This window comes from Lepidothrix coronata, unplaced genomic scaffold, assembly GCF_001604755.1.
Source record: "Lepidothrix coronata isolate B3197 unplaced genomic scaffold, Lepidothrix_coronata-1.0 Scaffold54, whole genome shotgun sequence".
NCBI lineage: Eukaryota > Metazoa > Chordata > Aves > Passeriformes > Pipridae > Lepidothrix > Lepidothrix coronata.
This window is the reverse complement of record NW_016690234.1, coordinates 1,248,618-1,265,993: the sequence shown is the minus strand read 5'-3', so window position 1 is coordinate 1,265,993 and position 17,376 is coordinate 1,248,618. Positions and strand designations below refer to the sequence as shown.

Genomic DNA, 17,376 nt, shown 5'->3' with positions numbered 1-17,376 from the left:
CCACCTCGCTGGGAAACTGCGGGTGAGAGCACTTCCACAGGGACTGCTCTCATTTCCACTCCCTGCTGTTTTGCTCTTTTTTCAATTATTATGATTTTTTCTTTTTTTTTTTTTTAATAAGAATAAAACTACCCTACAGAACCTTGCATTGAAACCAAAAGCTGAGGGAGGGCGGGAGGGGATGGCGGCGACGGGCGGCGCGGCGTCAGCAGGCGTCCAAACCAGAACGACAGCTTTAAATGTGATATTTCCCAAAAAATTTCGTCCTCCTGTGGGAGGACGATGCAGCCACGGGGCCAGGGCAATGCTGTGGTGGTGCTGGTCAGGGCAGTGGGTGCTTCCCTGGGGTTTTACTCCAAACTGGTGTTGTAGGGGTGTGCAGGGGCCCAAGGGATGTGTGCCACATGCTGTGCCCCAGCCGTGTCCTTTGGTGGCTTTGTGGCATCTGGGAGGTGGCAAGTGGATAAGCAGGGTGGGCTGGCACAGCCTGGCTGGGGCAAGGACACCCTGGTGGTTGTGGGGCAGTGTGGGGACACGAGGTGCCACAGTGGCTGGGCCAGACCAGGTCCCCATGGCTGCCCACAGCTCTGGGGTTTCCTGCCCCCATCCCGGCTGGTGTGGGGACATGGGGACAGCATGTCCCAGGTCCATGTCCCCACAGGGAGGCAGAGCCCGGGTCACTGGGTGCTGGCCATAGCACCAAGCTGGATGAGGTGGCAGGAGAGATGTGGCTCTCCGGTGCCAAGCGTGGCACTGGGGTCCCATCTCCAGCCCCTTCCTCACATTCCCAACTCGAAATTCCAGCTGAAACCAAAGTGCCACATCCCAGCAAGGCTGGACATCCCGGAGTGGGGGTCCCACACCTGGGCTTTGCTCCATCACTGTCAGAGCCCTTCAAACCCTCACCCAAGCATCTCCTCCTCCTCCTCCTCTGGGGGCTGCTGTAATCCCCTCCTTTTTCTTTGGGGTACCCCTCTGGATCCCGGTGGGTTTGATATCAGGGACAAGATGCCACCGTGTTCCCAGGCCCTAGGTACAGTGATGAGGTGTCTCCACTGCCATGGCAGCCCCGGGGGCTCCTCTGATGCCACCAAAAGCCACAGCCCTCAGAGGGAGCTGTGGTGCCCGTGTCCCCCCTCCCTCCCGGCTCTGGGCAGCACCCATTCCCTGGTCCCGTGTGGGGCTGAGCCCTGCCCGTGTTACCCAGCCAACCCTGGGGACGGGGGCACTGGGGCACAGGAGTCCCTGGAGGGCTGGAAACCAGAGCCAGGCGTGGGCTTTGGGGGCCAGCCCTGAGAGATGACGTGGTAGGACTTTCCTTCGGCATGCTGTCCCTCCCCTTGCTGTTCCCTGCTTTCTCTAAGTGTACTGTATGTTTAACCTGTGAAAGATGTAAACTTTATGATTCAGGTTATGTCTGTTCTTAACTCTGTATCTGTGTAATAAAGACAATTTAATATCTACTGGAGGCTCCATAGCCTGGGCTTGTGATGGGTGCCCTCCCCTCCTGCTCCTGGCAATGCCCTGCACCTGGTGTCCCCAACCCAGGGTTGGGGGGTTCCTTACAGCCCCAGGGTCGGACACTGCAAAGGAGGCGTGTCCATGGCGGGGGGGGACTCAGGTGTGTCCCTAGGGAACCCAAAGGGATGTGTCCCCCCTTGGGGTGCCTCGCTACTCCCCCTGTGCTGGGACCTGGCTGCCGTCTCTAGCACCACCAGCGGGGTCGGTGGACTGGGAGGGTCGGGGGCGACTCCCCAGCCCCGGAGGGGCCATGCCTTCAGCTGGCAACGTGTGTCATCCCCAGGCGGAGGCCGCTGCCGCCCCCAGGTCTCGAACCCGCAGCCCCCTGTCCCGGTGGGGCGGGGCCACCTCCCACGCGCTGCCGGCACGGGGCGGGGCCTGGCGCGCCGCACTCTGATTGGCCGCTGATGTGTGAAAGTGGCGCGCGCAGGAGGGAAATCCACACGTGGGCGCAGCTTCTGCCGGCTCCGCGCAGCATGTTCGGCCGTCGGGCCAGGTAAGGCCGGGGAGGGCTCCGGGACGGGCACAGCTCGGGGACAGCTACTGCGGCTCTCTCGGGATGGGGCAGGGTCGGCTTCGTGTGCACAGGTGGGAGAGCATTGTCCCTCTGTGAGCTCCTCTGGGGGTAGGAGGGTGCAGGTCTGCCTGTGCTGGAGGAGGCAGAGCTCCCTACTGCTCCCTCCCTGCAGCCTGAGAGTTCTGCTGCATGGTGGCCATGTCCTGCCTTCTCTTTCCCTTCCCTGCCAGCTGGCTGGGGACTGTGCACCTGGGGTTTTGTCACTTGAGGGAAGGTGCTTCCAGTTCCCTTCTGTAGCCCTCCTGAGCTGGGAAGTGACTCAGCCCTCACTCCTGCAGTTTTGCAGTCTTGCTGCACGGCAAACAAGCTGCATTAATGTCACCTGTTCATCCTCCTGCTAGGAACACCCTTAGAGCCTTTGCCTGGCTGAGATTTTGCTTTAGCTTCCATGCTAAATGGCTTTTTGTTTGTTAAGTGCCTTTTTGCCCCTTGTCCTGCCCAGTCCTTTCTTCCTGGACACTTCAGACATCTGGTGGCAACACTCACTGTCCCTGGAAGCAGAGGAGGTGTCCTGGGACGTGACAGAGATGGCAGCTTTGTGTAAGGCAGCAGATGACAACTCAGACCTGAGCCACCTGGAGGGGAACAGCAAGGAGGAGTTGGCTGTGCAGGACCCAGTGAGTGCCTGTCTGGTCAGAGAACCAGTTTTCCTTGGTGCTGGAAGTAGGAAACTTTCTACACCTGGGGTGTCCCTGCTTTGTGTGCTGCTCATGCCAGTCTTGGTTTGGGATTCAGGAGCTGGAGGCCATCAAAGCCAAACTGCAGGAGATTGAGGAGGAGGATGAGAAGCTGAAGGAGTTGCAGCTAGAAGCTCAGAGCCACCTGTTTATGAGCTCAGAGGCAGGTATGGGCTGTCCCTGGGTGCTGCTGTCCCCCCAGGGACACCTCTGGGGTGCAGGAGCCAGAGCACATGGCTTTGCCTCTCTGGGCACCTGGGACTGAGGGTGAGGGGGATCCAGGCATGGCATGGTGCTAATGCAGGTTATATCAGCTCTTACCTCCTACCTATGTGGGCCAAGATGCAATAATTTAATTTAATTACATTTGATTCAGGTAAGTAATTGAGTTTAGCACCAACAGCCCCAGTAGAGGAGTCACTGAAGAGAAAAGGGGCAAGGGCATGGAGGAGGAGGCAACAGTGTGGGGATTTGGGTACACCTGGATGCGACCAGGGATCTGAGGAGCTTTGGAGTGTGGCAGCTCAGTGGTGGCCATGCTGGGGGCAGACCTGGACAAACAGACAGACATCCCTCTGCCACGTGGCTCCTGCACCTCTATCCATGACAAAGCATCCCTCCTTTCCACAGGTCTCTTCCCAAAGACAGCCAAGGAGAGGGTGGAGGCTGACCAGAGATCCATCTACGTGGGTAACGTAAGTGGGAGCCCTGGAGCAGAGCACTTCCCGCTGCCGTGTGTCCCAGATCCCTGGGTGAATGCTCCAGCCCTCCACCAAAGGCTGGGTTGTCCCATCCCAAATGTTCCTTCTCTGCCCAGCCCAGACTGGAAATGTGGCTCAGCCTCTGCCTGTGATTCTCATCCACTTGCAGATCCTCTGTTGCAAGTGTCAGCTCCCCAAAATACTCCTCTGGAGGCTGAGGGTTGTGTGGTATTTCTTGCTCCCTCAAAACGGGGCTGGGCTCTCTTGGATTTGTGTTTCCAGGCTGGAGCACTCACTGGGAGGGTCTCATGACCCTCAGGAAATGCTGGAGCTGTGGTGGTGAGGTGTGAGTGGAGCCAGCTGGGCCTTTTGCCTGACATGATGGGCTGTGAATCCGAGACCCATGAGCTGGGGGGCCTGGACTGTTGTTGCAGGTGGATTACGGGGGCACGGCGGAGGAGCTGGAATCTCACTTCAACAGCTGTGGGCAGATCAACCGGGTCACGATCCTCTGTGACAAGTTCTCAGGGCACCCCAAAGGGTCAGTGCTGTGTGCAGGGGTTGGGGGTCTCCAGGGTGTCCCTGGGGCTCTGCTCACCCTGTCCCCTCACAGGTACGCCTACATCGAGTTCGAGGAGAAGAGCTCTGTGAAGGCTGCGGTGGAGCTGGACGAGAGCATCTTCAGGGGACGAGTCATTAAGGTAAGAGCTGGGTGAGGCCCCAGGGGCTGTGCCCACCCTCCCCTCCTAGCCCCCGGTGTGTTGGGCTGTGCCAAATCCCAGCTCTGACAGCCCCTCCCTCCTTCCAGGTGCTTCCCAAGAGGACCAACATGCCTGGCATCAGCACCACCGACCGTGGGGGCTACCGGGGCCACTACCAAGCTCGGTGGGGAGGCTACTATGGAGGGCAGCACCCCAGGGTGCGGGGGAGGACGTACAGGTGAGTGGCTGAGCAGGGGAATTCCTTATGTATGGAGCAGACTGTGCTTGGGATGGGGTTACCCCTTGCTCTGGCCATGCGCAGTGTCCTGGCTTTGCACCTCCCACCGTGGCATGGATGGGGAGAATGGAGAAAGGCTCTGGAAGGAAGAAAAACCTGGAAAAACCTGCTGCTGCCCCTCTGTCCCTGGAGGGATTTGGGGGATGGTGCGTGTGCATTGCAGTCCCAGTCTTGACCAGTCCCAGAGCTGTGCCTGGTTTGGGGCTCCCCTAGTTTTGGGGGTGTGGTATGGGGTAGCTGGTGCAGAAGGGTGAATCCCAGCCTTTGGAGGGGTGAGGGAACAGGTGCCCTATGCTTTAGGATGTTGTTTTTGTTCCTGTTTAGGGGTCGGGCAAGGCTGCTGCCTTGGTATTTTCCATACTAGAAAGGACTGGACTGCCCTGGTGATGCCAATGGGACTGAAACGAGATGGGATTGGGAGAGATTTAAAAATATGCCTACCCAAGCCAAAAAACAGATTAATTTAAAAAACGCCATCTGCCTGGCTGTGAGGATTTACTGGTGAGCCCTGTGCCAGGCTGTGGGAGGGAAGATGGAATCTGCTCCCTCCTGCCAGAATCCCAGGAGGGGCTCGTCTCACCTCAGCTCAGGGGACTGTGTTTGCATCAAGAACAGGCTCATTCCAGAGAACGCTGTCCTGGGAAGGGAAGAGCTCTCCCAGACCATCAAGTCTCCTTCTCATCCCATGGAAAAGGGCTGTCCAGGTGATCTCCACCCCACTGCTCAGCCAGCAAGCTCCCTCAGCTCTGCCAGCCCTTCCTACAGCAGCTGAGTGCTGCCTTCTCTTTTCCTAAGAAGATCCTAAAGACCTTTCCAAAGACCATTTTCTTCTCCAAATTAATGTCTTGGTTTGCAGCTCTAGCTCTGACTGCTGGGGAGCTTTTCCTTCAGCCCTGTGGTTTCCTGGTCTTGCTCTTGGAGCCTGATGTGTTTTGGGTCTGGTTTTTTGCTTGCTGCCTTTGTACATCTAGGGCAGAGAAAAAAAATCCCTTGCTAATTCTCTGGAAGCCTCTGTATCTCTGGTAGTTAAACAAGACCTGGGTGTCACAAAACCCTTCCCCCTTTTTATTATTTTGGAAGTCAGCAACCCCCTCTTCCCTCCCTCCTGCTTTTATTCCAAATCTACAAAGGAACTGCCAACTTTTCATTTGACTTTATTTCCAGCAATAGCAGCATCACAAAATCACCTCTGTTGTTTCAAATTTGGTCTGATTTTCCTCTTTATTCCCACCATCATTCCTGCTCTGGATTTGCATTGAGGATGCTGTGAGCCCAGCTGAGCTGGAGGATTGGGATCAAAGTGCACCACAGGGGGGACCAGGGAACAAGGTTCTGGCTCTTCCCTTTCCTGCTGATTTTGTGTTTGAGTTCTGAAACCACTTGTTTTTAAAGGGAAAACTTTGTGTTAGAAGAGGCAGGGCTGGGAACACCAGCAGACAGTATTCCTGGAGGAAGTTCTGCATGGAAACGGGTTTTATTATGTAATTCTCCCACTAATCTTTTGGGATCCTTGGTTAGGATTCCTCTAACCCAGATGCAACAGATGCAACCGACTCCTAAAGCAGCTTTTCACAGCTCAGGGGGCATTGCCAGGCTAAAAATCCCACTGATTTCTTTTTTCCCTTTAAGATCTCTAGATTTATTTATTTTTTTTTTAAAGCTTGGGGCCTTAACTCTTCATGTTGTGTTGATTTTGTGCTCAGTGCTGCAGAGACTTACCTTAATTTGAGCTACCCTTAGGCTTAGACTATAAACCAGCTTTTTCTAGTGCTTCTGTTTGGGAGGTTTGTAAATTTTTGAGACTTATTTTTTAATAAAAAAACTACTTTGGGGTGTGGAAGAGGAAATGCAGAGCTGCTGTCTCTGAGTGAAAACAGTAAAGATTTTTAGATTAAAATATTTTGGGATAACAGTGCACAGCTGTGCCCTGTGGAGGTAGTGGGAGAAGCTTGAATCTCCCCTGATTTGCCAGATTATTGTTGATTAAATGTACTTAAGTTCTGTTTGAGAAAGTATTGTAACTGTCACTTGTTTTCAAAATAAATTATCCTGCTGTGTGAACTTCATGTGCAGTTCTGGCTTTCTCCAGGCTCCCTGGATCTCTGGAGCTGTGTGGCTCTATTTTTTTTAGCTGATTTATGTATTTTTAACTGATGAGGTGCTTGAAGCACAGGCTCCTGCCTGTGGGGCATGAAAGACTTGGAGTAGAAGTGTGTGAGAAGCACTGAGTAGCTGCTCAGTGCCTACTCCTGCTTGTATCACCTTGTAGTGGTGGAAGAACTTGGGATGCTTTTCCAGTCCAATTTGTGTTTTATTCTATATAAATACCTGCTATTGACTGGGGAGTCTTTAATTGGAGCAGCAGGGAGCTGCAGGGGAGGAGATGCTAGCAGAGATTAGTTTGGGATGAGCCATGCAGTTGTGCAATCCTGATGGCTTAATCCCTTGGGTGGATTTATTCCAGCTGTACCTGTGCTGGGAATCACTGTGGAGTGTGCCTGGGCTGTCTGGATGAGGTGCAAGGTGAAAACAGCAAAAAGTGAGTTACCCAAAAATCATCCTGGGAAGGGAAGATCCCAGAATTATTTGGGTTGGAAGGGACCTTTGAGCTCATCTTGTGCAGCCTGGTCTAGTGGAAGGTGTCTCTGCCCATGGCAGGGGCATGGGATGAGATAAGCTTTAAGGTCCTTTCCCACCCAAACAATTCCATAATTCTGTGAACAGTGAATTCCGTGCTATACTCAGGTTTGCTTGAGTACAAATCCATGCAAACTTTGCAGGCGTCAAGTTTATTTTACAGATTAAAATATTACACAGACTGAAGACAATATATACATCACTGCTCCTGTACAGGGGGGATGCTCCCAACAGTGGGATGGAAAGGGTTCAGCACACCTGCATCATCATGGAGTTCACCATATTATCAAAAGCCCTGGAGAAGGAAATAAACACAGATTATTAAAGGGAGCAGCTAGTTCTGCACAGCAGAGCTTTTGTAACACCACAGTGTCTCTGCCTGGCTTTCCCTAAGCTGCACACATGGTCTGTTGAGTAATTAATGACTTCTAGTTAAGCTGAGGTAAGGACAGGTCTTATCCTGGCTGCAGACCTACCTCTGCAAAGTGTAAAAGTGGTTCTTGTCTAGGCCACAGAAAATCCCAATTCATTAAAATTCCTTGTGAGATTACAATGAGAAATGGGAAGTTCTGGCCCTCCTCACACATGAGGAATTAGATGTCCTAAATGCCTGTCCTACCAAGGGATAAACGTTGGACAAGTTGTTTACTCTTTAACCTGCTCTACTTATCTGTATTTTAATACTCAGAACCATTAAAAGACCTCTAAGATCATTGAATCCAACCATTATTTACCTATATTTTCATATTTATCTATGAAACAGGCAAATGTTTCTCCCGAAAAAATACATTTTCTTGACTTAATGTTTTTAACACCAGTTCTGAGGTGGGAGTGAGAGTTCAATATAATTTTTTTTGAGATTTTAAGTTTTCTATGAGGCAGAAATGGCCCAAAACCAACACAGCTATTCTTATTTAGGCACTTAGAGCAAACACACCTGAACTGGTCCACCACAGGGTTGGTCGTGTTAAATCATACGTACCCTGAAAGTTCCAGAAAGGTGACAAAGACATAGGGATCAGTGTGGAAAACCCACTCACCTGGAATGGATCCGGTCCCCAGGGTTATAGAAAGGGTTACACATGATGTCTGTGTATGAATTATGCAGCTTCCGGAACATCTGAAAAGTGATTGCAAGTGAATTAATTTCTTTGCTTCTCAGCACTGTGTGGTTAAGTGGCAGGAGCACAGGCAGTGAGGTGGCTCTGGGTTGCTGCACTTACACTGCGGATCTCGTTGTCTCGAAGGGCCGTGTTGGAGGAATCCACCACCATGACAAACTTCACCTTGGAGTTTGTCACATAGCCATACCTGTGCAGGTGTTAAGGACTGTGCTGCTGGCACACCAGGGCCTGGCAAAATCACCAAAACCAGGCTGGAATGCACTTGGAGAGAGGAAATGTGAGGAAACTTCCTCCTGAGGGGCAGCACCAATCTCTGCTCTGGTGACCAGTGACAGGACCGGAGGGAACAGCTGGAGCTGTGCCATGTGGGTTTAGGTTGGATATCAGGAAAAGGTTCTTCCCCCAGAGGGTAGTTGGGCATTGACCAGGCTCCCCAGGGCAGGGGTCACAGCCCCAGGGCTGGCAGAGCTCACGTAGTTGGACAATGCTCTCAGGGACAGGGTGAGATTGTTGGAGTGTCCTGTGCAGGGCCAGGGGTTGGACTTTGATGGGTCTCTTTCAACTCAGGATATTCCATGATTCTATGAAGTTCTGCCTGTAGGACTTGTTTGGGAGACCATAGAGACCTGAAGATCTAACGTCAGCCAGTGGGACCGACCTGAGACACTCAGAAGAAACACCCAGTTTATTAAAACCCAGGAGCAACCTGGTCTAGTGGAAGATGTCCCTGCCCATGGCAGAGGATAGAACTGGATGGGCTTTAAGATCCTTTCCAACCCAAACCATTCCATGATTCTATGACCCACAGGGCTGTTGGGAGTCACTCATACAGCAAGAGCAGGAGAAAGCAGCTCTGTGTTCATTAAACACACCGTGGCCTGGCAAAAGGCAGGAGAAAGATACACTTTGTAGTCTTCAGTGGGGTAGAGGAGCCCCAGGTAGAGCTCCCTCTGGTCCACAAGGGCTTTGCCCATGGCTGAGATCTTCTCATCCACGACATCAAGGGATGTGTGCACAGTGTAGTGGAACTTCAGCTCGTTCTCCGTAGGGACACTCCGGATGTACAGGGGGTAGTTCTGAGGGGGAGAACAAATCACACTGACCAAGACTTGCCACTCTACCAGTGATGGTGCCCTGACAGTGCTTCACCCAAAGAGCTGCTGCTGTCAGGAGCTATTTAACCATTTTATGTTCACACCTTCCAGACCCTCGGTACAGAGCTGTCCCTGTGGGAGGAGAATCATTTGCACAGGCACTGCACAAGGCTCAGGCCTCTCTGCTCCTGTCTCCTTATCCCAGCGGAGCCTGTGACCAGCTCTTCCTTCGGAAAACTCCTCCCCTCTCCTGGTGGCAGCAGGTCAGCAGGAATCCATAGGGCACCTCTGCACTGCCCCTGCTCTGATTCCAGCCCATCTCAACCCCCAGTGTCTGCTCCACTCCCCCTGTATCTGTGCTGCTCCCCTCATTCCTGTTCACATCCCGCAGCCTGAGCCCCTGCCCAGTTCTCCTCTCCTTGACCCCACAACCTCACTGGCCCCACAGCCCCGGTTCTGTTCCTCTCACTCCTGTTCAGGGACCAAAACCTGGGACCCAGCCCCTTTCCCCTCCTCAGGCCCCATGACCCCACCTGGCCCCACAGCTCAACCTGGACCCACTCTGGCCCTATAATCCCCCCGATCCCCTGACCCCCTCAGGCCCCAAAACTAGAGCCCCAGCCCTTCTCTCCTCACCCTTCCCAGACCCCACAGCTCCACCTGACCCCCCTTTTCCCCTCAGCCCCACAGCTTAAGCCCTGGCCCCTCTTCCCTCCTCAGGCCCTATGACACGACCCCACCTGGCCCCACTGCCCCACTCAGGACCCCACAGCTCCACCTGGCCCTACTCGGACCCCACACCTTGAGCCTCAGACCCTAACCCTTGATCAGGCCCCATGACCCCACCTGGCCCCACAGCTCAACCTGGACCCACTCTGGCCCTATAATCCCCCCGATCCCCTGACCCCCTCAGGCCCCAAAACTAGAGCCCCAGCCCTTCTCTCCTCACCCTTCCCAGACCCCACAGCTCCACCTGACCCCCCTTTTCCCCTCAGCCCCACAGCTTAAGCCCTGGCCCCTCTTCCCTCCTCAGGCCCTATGACACGACCCCACCTGGCCCCACTGCCCCACTCAGGACCCCACAGCTCCACCTGGCCCTACTCGGACCCCACACCTTGAGCCTCAGACCCTAACCCTTGATCAGGCCCCATGACCCCACCTGGATGCACTCTGGCCTTACAACCCCCCCGGGCCCTCCTATCCCCCTCAGGCCCCAAATCCGGAGGCCCAGCCCCTCTTCCTTCCTCCGACCCCATGACTCCACCTGATCCCCCTTTCCCCCTCATGCTCCACGCCCTGAGGCCCAGCCCCTCACCCCTCCTCGAACCCCACCTGATCTCGCTGCCCCCCTCAGACTCCACTGCCCGAGCCCCAGGCCCCACAGCTGCCGGTGACTCCCTGTTCCCCTCAGACTCAACATCCCTCTCCCCACCCTTGATTAGGGCCCATGACTCTACCTGGCCCCGCTGTCCCCCTCACGCGCCCCAGCCCGTTCCCCCCGCACCTCCTTGGCGATCACGGCGATACAAACCGCCATGTTGCGCCGCCGGTCACGTGGCTCGCCGGGCGCGCGCGGGGGGCGCGGTCACGTGTCCCGCCGCGGGTCACGTGGTGCGCGGGGGCCCGTTGCCATGGCGAGCGCGGCGCTGCGGCCGCTGTGCCTGTGCTGGGCCCTGGGACCCGCCGCCGCCGTCCCCAACATCCTCCTGCTCCTCATGGACGACGTGAGCAGGGGCACGGGGGGGGGCCGTGTCACCGCGAGGGAGGGACCCCGCGGGGCTACGACACGCAGGGACGGGGGTGGTGAGGGTGCAGGGAAGGGGTGGTGAGGGGTCTGGAGCGTCTCCCTGATGAAGAGAGACCCCGCGGGAGCTGGGCCTGGGTAGTCTAGAGAAAGGAAAACTTAGGGAGGGGATCTCATCTCTCCGTACAGATATCTCCATGGGGTGTCAGGATGGTCCCGGACTCTGTTCAGTCTCAGACTCTGTCCTGTCAACGACAGGACGAGGAGCAATGGCCATAAATTAAAATACAAGAAGTTCCACCTCAAAATGAGGAAGAACTTCTTTACGTTGAGGGTGGCAGAGCACTGGAACAGCTGCCCAGGGAGAGCCTGGAGTCTCCTTCTTTGGAGACATCCCAAACCCACCTGGACATGTTCCTGTGTCACCTGCTCCAGGTGACCCTGCCTTGGACTGGATGATCTCCAGAGATGCCTTCCAACCATTCTGTGATTCTGTGATGTTGGTCACTGTGAGGGGGTTGGTGGCCATGGGAGAGCTTGTCCCCAGACGCGGGTTCTGGGAAGGGCTCAATGTGGGACCCAAGGGAACGTCTGGAGCTGTGTCAGGGGAAGGTTAGGTTGAATATCAGGAAAAGGTTCTTCCCTCAGAGGGTGGTCGGGCACTGAAGAGGCTCCCCAGGGCAGTGGTCATGGCCCCAAGGCTGCCAGAGCTCAAGGAGTATTTGGACAATGCTCTAAGGGACAGGGTGGGTTTGCTGGGGTGCCGTGTGCAGGTCTAGTGTTGGATTTTGATGATCCCTGTGGGTCCTTTCCAACTCAGGATATTCTGAGGGAAATTGGGCCCTCAGCTCCATAGAGTGCTTGTTGTGGGGGACAGGCTGGGGAGCTTGTGGTAAGGTGGGGGCTCTTCATAGAACCATGGAATGGTTTCGGTTGGAAGGGACCTTCAGGACCATCTTGTTGCAACCCCCTGCCTTGGGCAGGAACACCTTCCACTAGATGTGGTTGCTCCAAGCCCCAATCAGCCTAGCCTTGGACACTTCCAGGGCTGGGACAGCCACAGCTTGTTTTTTCAGACTTGTGTTTTCAGAGTGTGTCTTGAGCATTTCTTTGCTTTCTGTGCTCACTAGAGCTCTGTCTCACTGACTCTCACGGAGCAGAGCTCTCCCTGATGTGCACAGTCCCGCTTAGTCACAGTTTCCAGGCCTACACATCATCCTTTCCAGGTGTTGTGGTCTCCCTGTGCCCCATCTGTGCCATATTCCAGCCGCGGGACAGCTCAGGAGTGGGGTCTGTGCTGTGATTCATGGTCAGAGCTCCCTAGCACATGGTTCAGGCACAGTCTGTGTGATATCTAGGAAAGTTTGAGTAAAATAAGCTGGAATATTTGAATAAGTTTGGCTATGGAAGTCACCGTGGTCTGGTCTTTCTTGAGTCCTTCCCAGATTTTGTGTAAAAAGTGATGCAGAAATGAAAGGAAGGCCCAGACTCAGCATATTCCTGTCCTCTCCTTCACTGCCCCAGGTGACCTCTCCTTATTCCTTGTGTGTAGATGTCCTGAAAACAAACAAGATTTCTCTGAGCTATTAAGTCAAACCTTTTGGAATCTGAAATTAAGAAATACCTTATCTAAAAATCTAATCATCTTGTCTGTTCTTCCTTTCATAATGTCTGAGCAATTCACAGTCCTTGGGAAAGGATTCAACAGTAAATATTGCAAAATAGGTGTCTTGGTGATTTTTAAACCTAGATAGACTCATCCTGAAGTTAAAGCTTGGCTTTGTAGCCTACACAAGGAATTGTGGCAATTGTGGTGGATGGAGTTGTAGTAGCAGCAAATAAGGTGCATCTACAAGTATGGACAAAGAAACTCCAACACATTTCAGGAAAAATTTTAAAAACCCACACTTGCCTCCTGAAAAACTAAACAAGAAGAGGAGTAATTACACTAATTTTTGCTCTCTGAACTGGGTGGGAAAAAGAGTGCAATAAATCATTAAAGAGCAAAATTAATCACAGATTTGTTTCCAACTGAAAGTGTTTTTGCTTTTGCCCCCTTGGCCATATGGATAAGGAAATATATCCATTTCCAAGGTGTTCAGATCGCTGCTATCTTCCTGGTTTGCTTCTCTCCTAATATTTTCATGTCATCTTCCAGATGATGATTTCCTAAAGATCTCCATACATCCTGCCCTCTGTGTCTGTTGCTCACCTGGGGCACGCCTGAGCTAAAGGAATCTGTTGCCTTTTTAAAGCAAAATATAATCGCTGGCACTTGTGGTGCCTAATGGCTCATTAAGTTGTTCCCTTCAAGAACCTTCTGCCTGTATTTGTGTTTTGCCCAGTAATGGTTTTCAGCACAGAATACAGACACCGTGATGGGAATTTTATGGTTCTCCTGGCGTGTGACCCCTCGGAATTGGGAGGAGGAACAGGGTGAAACCACAGATAAGCAGAGGGACATGTGATGCCTCTGGCAGGTTTCTCTCTTGCTTTAAAACAAACACTTCCTTGTTTTTGCTGCAGTGCTGCTTTTGAGTTTAGACCTTTTCCTTGTGTTTCTAGTTCCTTATATACAGAGGGATAATCCAGAGGCTGAAATGGAATCTTGGGTCCAGCACAAAGCAGCGACTGAAGGGTCGTTGTGGCAGTTGTACAACACCAAGTATATCATGTGTAACTTCCTCTGTCTCCCTGCTCTGTGTGTGCTTCAGGCCTTTGAGTAACAGCGAAGGCAATGGGGATCTTACAAGTGGTTTAGTACCTGTTAGTAAGTCATTTAATCTCATGTGTGCCTCAGTTTCCCATCCACCAGGGAAAAGTGCAAGAGTTCCCTGTTTCACAGGGTTGGGAAAGATCCTTTCTATCATATTTGGAAAGCACTGAGTAGGGAGATAAGCACTGTAAAAATTTATAAATTAAGGGATATGTTATGTGGGCTCAGAAACATTGTGGTTGTGGCAAAGGACTTTAACATCTTTTGGTGTGCTCTTTTTACAGATGGGTTGGGGGGATTTAGGGGCTTTTGGAGAGCCTTCTAAGGAAACTCCTAACCTGGACCAGATGGCTGCAGAAGGGATGCTGTTCCTGGATTTTTATACTGCCAACCCCCTGTGCTCTCCCTGTAAGTAAACTGGAGTTTTAAACCACGTAAGCACAAGAAACATCTTATTTTGGGAAGTTTGGGGTGTTCGCCAGGCTCTGACATGAACTCACAACCAAACCCTCAGGCCAGAGTTTGGATTTGCTGCTTTGATCTTGCCTTTTGCTCCCTTTTTATTTATGTTTTGATTGGAAAACCTACAGTCTTTAGTTCATGCAAAGCACTGGTGCAATGATCACATCAGCCCAGTTAAAGAATTTTTAAACTGTTACAGTTCAATATTCCAGCCCCAGTCATTGCATTTTTTTAATCTTTCTTGTTTTGGGATAAACAAAACAGAATCTAAACTGTTGCTGAACATATTTTGTCTGATTCTGTTGGCTATGGTGAAGAAAGGCAGCAGGTTGTGTCCCGTTTTTGACCCTGGTGACTTGGAGATTCTTGAGACAGGGACGAGAGATAAAAGAAACGTTTGGGTCTGGGAGACACAGATATTTTTATCCTTATTCTTTTTTTCTGTGAGGTGGTTTCTTTTTTTCCTTTCTTTCCCTCAAACCTGATTAGCTGCCAATAACTGAAACAAAAATGAGGACCAGGGGCTTTTTATTTGGGCTTTCGTTTAGGATATCACTTGGCAGTGTGTTGATGACATCCCTGCTCAGAAAAGGCATTTAAAATATGCTGAAATCCTGCTAAGTCCAATGGTGGGACTGAATATGCTTAAGTTAAACATCTGTTTAAATGTTCCCTGCAGTCAGGACTTGATTTTACTGTCAAAGCTGGACAGCTTTTTATATTTCATGATTTTTGTTCAGTCAAGCTTGAAAACTTAGCCTTGAGCATCTAATCAGTTTGTGCTATGATTTCTTCTTAAATATATTATATATATATGACTGAGATGTAAGTGTTGGTACATTGACTATTCAAAATAATGACTCTTCAGCAGTGGATAATTTAATAAAGAGGCCAAATTTCACTCGGATTTGTCCTGGAATAACTCAAATGGTGTGTCAGAACCTGGTTCACTGGAGAGGGAGTTGCTGCCAGTTCTGATGAGAGTGATTCAGTGCTGACTGTGGCAAGAGGACGCTGACAAACTTCTGTCACTGTTCTGGCCTCAGTCTTCATACAAAAATGTTAATATTAGGCAAAGAATGCATGTAAATGAATGTTTTTGTTATTTGCAGCAAGGGCGGCGCTGCTGACGGGCCGACTCCCAGTCAGGAATGGCTTTTACACCACCAATGCACATGCCAGGAATGGTAGGAGCTTCATCCCTGATTTCCCTCCCTCTCCTGATTTCCCTCTGTGCCTTGGAGGAAGTTTAGCTTTGAACAAAGGCTTGGCTCGGGGATCCTCCCCTATGGATCCTCCAGAGTGGCACGGAAAGATTACCCTGTTAACTGCTGGTAATAAGCGTGAAATTTATTGCTTCCTCCTCATCAAGCAGAAAAACCTCCTCGAATTAAGAGGCATAAACAAGGCTGGTTGATCCATTTGCTACTGCTGGCTGAGAAACGTTTCCTCCAGGCAGTGGAATTGGGGTCTGGTGAAGGAAAAGTCACATGGGGTGTGTGTTGACACCCAGAGGAAAGAACAGGCTCCTCAGAGTTTTATTCAGCAGCCAGTTTTCTAACCGTTTTGAACCTTTTCTGTTTCTTAATTTCTGATTTTTTCATCATTTTGAACCATTTCTAACCTTGGCAGTTCTATAGGGCTCGTGCCTGTGGTGATTCCAGGGAAGATCCCTGGGTTGATTTTTTGGTCCCAGTGTGACAAATGCCACGTGCTGGGACACGTGTGGGCCAGAATCAGCAGCCAAGGACTGATTCCTACCAAACACCAAGTCACACCTGAGATTCACAAAAGCCAGAGATCTGTGGGCTCAGAGAGACTTATTTCTTTTGGTTCTTGTATTATGAGCAAATTTATTGGTTATTTGATTTAGGAAAAGAATGCCTTCATTTTAGAAAATATAAAGCAAATTTACAATATAAATACAACACCTAAAGCACCTGATTTTTTATGATTCTCCCTTTCAAGGCTCTCACCTTTATGGTAGCTCCCTTTATTATTTGCTCTGATGCACAAGTGGGTAGAGATCTCCCTTTGATCTCTCTGGATCAATTTGGGTTTTTTTGAGGACTTCCAAGGAGTGACATTGCTGGGACTCTAAATTAATTCCTATTTCTGACCCACTAACACTGCTATTAATGTTAAGTACCATTTACTATTTGCTCTAATATTTTTAAGAGTCAGAAAGCTGTTTTTTATTTGTTTTCCACAGCATACACACCACAGGATATAGTAGGAGGAATCCAAGATTCTGAGTTACTGCTTCCAGAGCTCCTGAAGAAAGCTGGGTACATCAATAAGATCATTGGCAAATGGTAAATGTATTTGAAGAGCTCTTGCTTTGAGATTTCAGTTTGTGTGTGTTGGGGAGGAACAGCAGAAAAAACGGAATTACAGAAAAAAAACCCCTGTTTTGAAGTTTAAATGTCCAACTTCGGAATCTGTGGTGGATCTTCCCCCCTGCTGGGATCAATTTCTGAACTGAGTGTTGCCATTACATCTTCATATGAAGAGTTGAAGGGGTTTTTATGTGTATATATATATTTATAAACTCTTTAACTGTGCTTTCATCTATGTCTCACACCACTTAATTTAATCAAAAGCCACCAAGATTTTATTTGGAATTTACTTGAGCACCCACATGCTTTTTATCCTTGACTCTTGCTATATTTTTGTGAATAAACTGAATTCTGGTGGAAAGTAATGGGATACAATTTATTTAACAGTTTCATTAACAAGGTAGGAAAGAGCGAGTCTGAATTGTGGTCGGATTCACCTGCTGGAATTGGGAAGAAAGCAAACCACCCTAAGACAGTGAATTATTTATCACCACAAATCCAAGCAGGAGAGTGGCCATGAAGAATCGGCTCAGTGGGCTGGATGCAATAAGATGCAGTTCAGTGCTAATAAATGTAAATTCATACACCCAGGGAAAAGGAATAAACGAGGCAAATACAGATTGGTTCCAGTTATTTGGGAAAAGGCAAATCTGGGAGGACCTGCAGCTGTTAGCACGGATATGACTAAGTGGGAATGTGCAGTGCACTATTGTGCATCCAAAAAATGTTGTCCTGGACAGGACTGGGCTTGATGCTGAACAACAACAGGCTCTGGCATTTGTGCA

General features: G+C 50.8%; 3 protein-coding genes across 5 annotated transcripts in view; 2 read left to right on the top strand and 1 right to left on the bottom strand.

Annotated features, from left to right (window-relative positions):
- Positions 1 to 1,959: 1,959 nt before the first annotated feature.
- On the top strand, positions 1,960 to 6,973 carry PABPN1L (poly(A) binding protein nuclear 1 like, cytoplasmic). Of its 2 annotated transcripts, XR_001875024.1 has the most exons (9): positions 1,960 to 2,017; positions 2,541 to 2,715; positions 2,834 to 2,942; positions 3,406 to 3,470; positions 3,911 to 4,017; positions 4,090 to 4,177; positions 4,285 to 4,415; positions 4,800 to 4,976; positions 5,091 to 6,973. XR_001875024.1 is itself a non-coding variant. In XM_017816135.1 (8 exons), the coding sequence occupies exons 1-8, from the start codon at positions 1,998 to 2,000 to the stop codon at positions 4,837 to 4,839; spliced, it is 735 nt and encodes a 244-aa protein (XP_017671624.1). In that variant the 5' UTR covers positions 1,960 to 1,997; the 3' UTR covers positions 4,840 to 6,973. The 2 variants fall into 2 exon arrangements, 1 of the variants encoding a protein (XP_017671624.1); XM_017816135.1 differs by having other exon boundaries at positions 4,800 to 6,973.
- Positions 6,974 to 7,245: 272 nt separating this feature from the next.
- Positions 7,246 to 10,940, bottom strand: TRAPPC2L (trafficking protein particle complex 2 like). The gene is made up of 5 exons (XM_017816303.1): positions 10,835 to 10,940; positions 9,140 to 9,312; positions 8,336 to 8,423; positions 8,153 to 8,232; positions 7,246 to 7,407 (listed from the first exon to the last, which is right to left on the bottom strand). The coding sequence occupies exons 1-5, from the start codon at positions 10,865 to 10,867 to the stop codon at positions 7,362 to 7,364; spliced, it is 420 nt and encodes a 139-aa protein (XP_017671792.1). The 5' UTR covers positions 10,868 to 10,940; the 3' UTR covers positions 7,246 to 7,361.
- A 9-nt stretch (positions 10,941 to 10,949) lies between these two features.
- Positions 10,950 to 17,376, top strand: part of GALNS (galactosamine (N-acetyl)-6-sulfatase) — a 44,389-nt gene continuing 37,962 nt past the window's right edge. The window contains exons 1-4 of one of the 2 annotated variants that reach the window (XM_017816298.1): positions 10,950 to 11,054; positions 14,075 to 14,198; positions 15,365 to 15,439; positions 16,465 to 16,567. In XM_017816298.1, coding sequence (XP_017671787.1) covers positions 10,962 to 11,054; positions 14,075 to 14,198; positions 15,365 to 15,439; positions 16,465 to 16,567 — 395 coding nt within the window. In that variant the 5' untranslated portion in view covers positions 10,950 to 10,961. Of the gene's footprint in view, positions 11,055 to 14,074; positions 14,199 to 15,364; positions 15,440 to 16,464; positions 16,568 to 17,376 lie in introns of those variants that run through there. The other variant, XM_017816299.1, reaches the window with a different exon arrangement.

What these genes read in the sequence shown, in the direction of transcription:
- PABPN1L (XM_017816135.1), top strand. Translation starts at nt 1,998, where the DNA reads ATGTTCGGCCGTCGGGCCAG. An exon ending in GATCCATCTACGTGGGTAAC is followed by an intron (nt 3,471 to 3,910) that starts GTAAGTGGGAGC and finishes CTGTTGTTGCAG; the next exon opens with GTGGATTACGGGGGCACGGC. An exon ending in TCAGGGGACGAGTCATTAAG is followed by an intron (nt 4,178 to 4,284) that starts GTAAGAGCTGGG and finishes CCCTCCTTCCAG; the next exon opens with GTGCTTCCCAAGAGGACCAA.
- TRAPPC2L (XM_017816303.1), bottom strand. Translation starts at nt 10,867, where the DNA reads ATGGCGGTTTGTATCGCCGTGATCGCCAAGGAG. An exon ending in GAGACAACGAGATCCGCAGT is followed by an intron (nt 8,233 to 8,335) that starts GTAAGTGCAGCA and finishes ATCACTTTTCAG; the next exon opens with ATGTTCCGGAAGCTGCATAA. An exon ending in GGGGACCGGATCCATTCCAG is followed by an intron (nt 7,408 to 8,152) that starts GTGAGTGGGTTT and finishes TTCCTTCTCCAG; the next exon opens with GGCTTTTGATAATATGGTGA.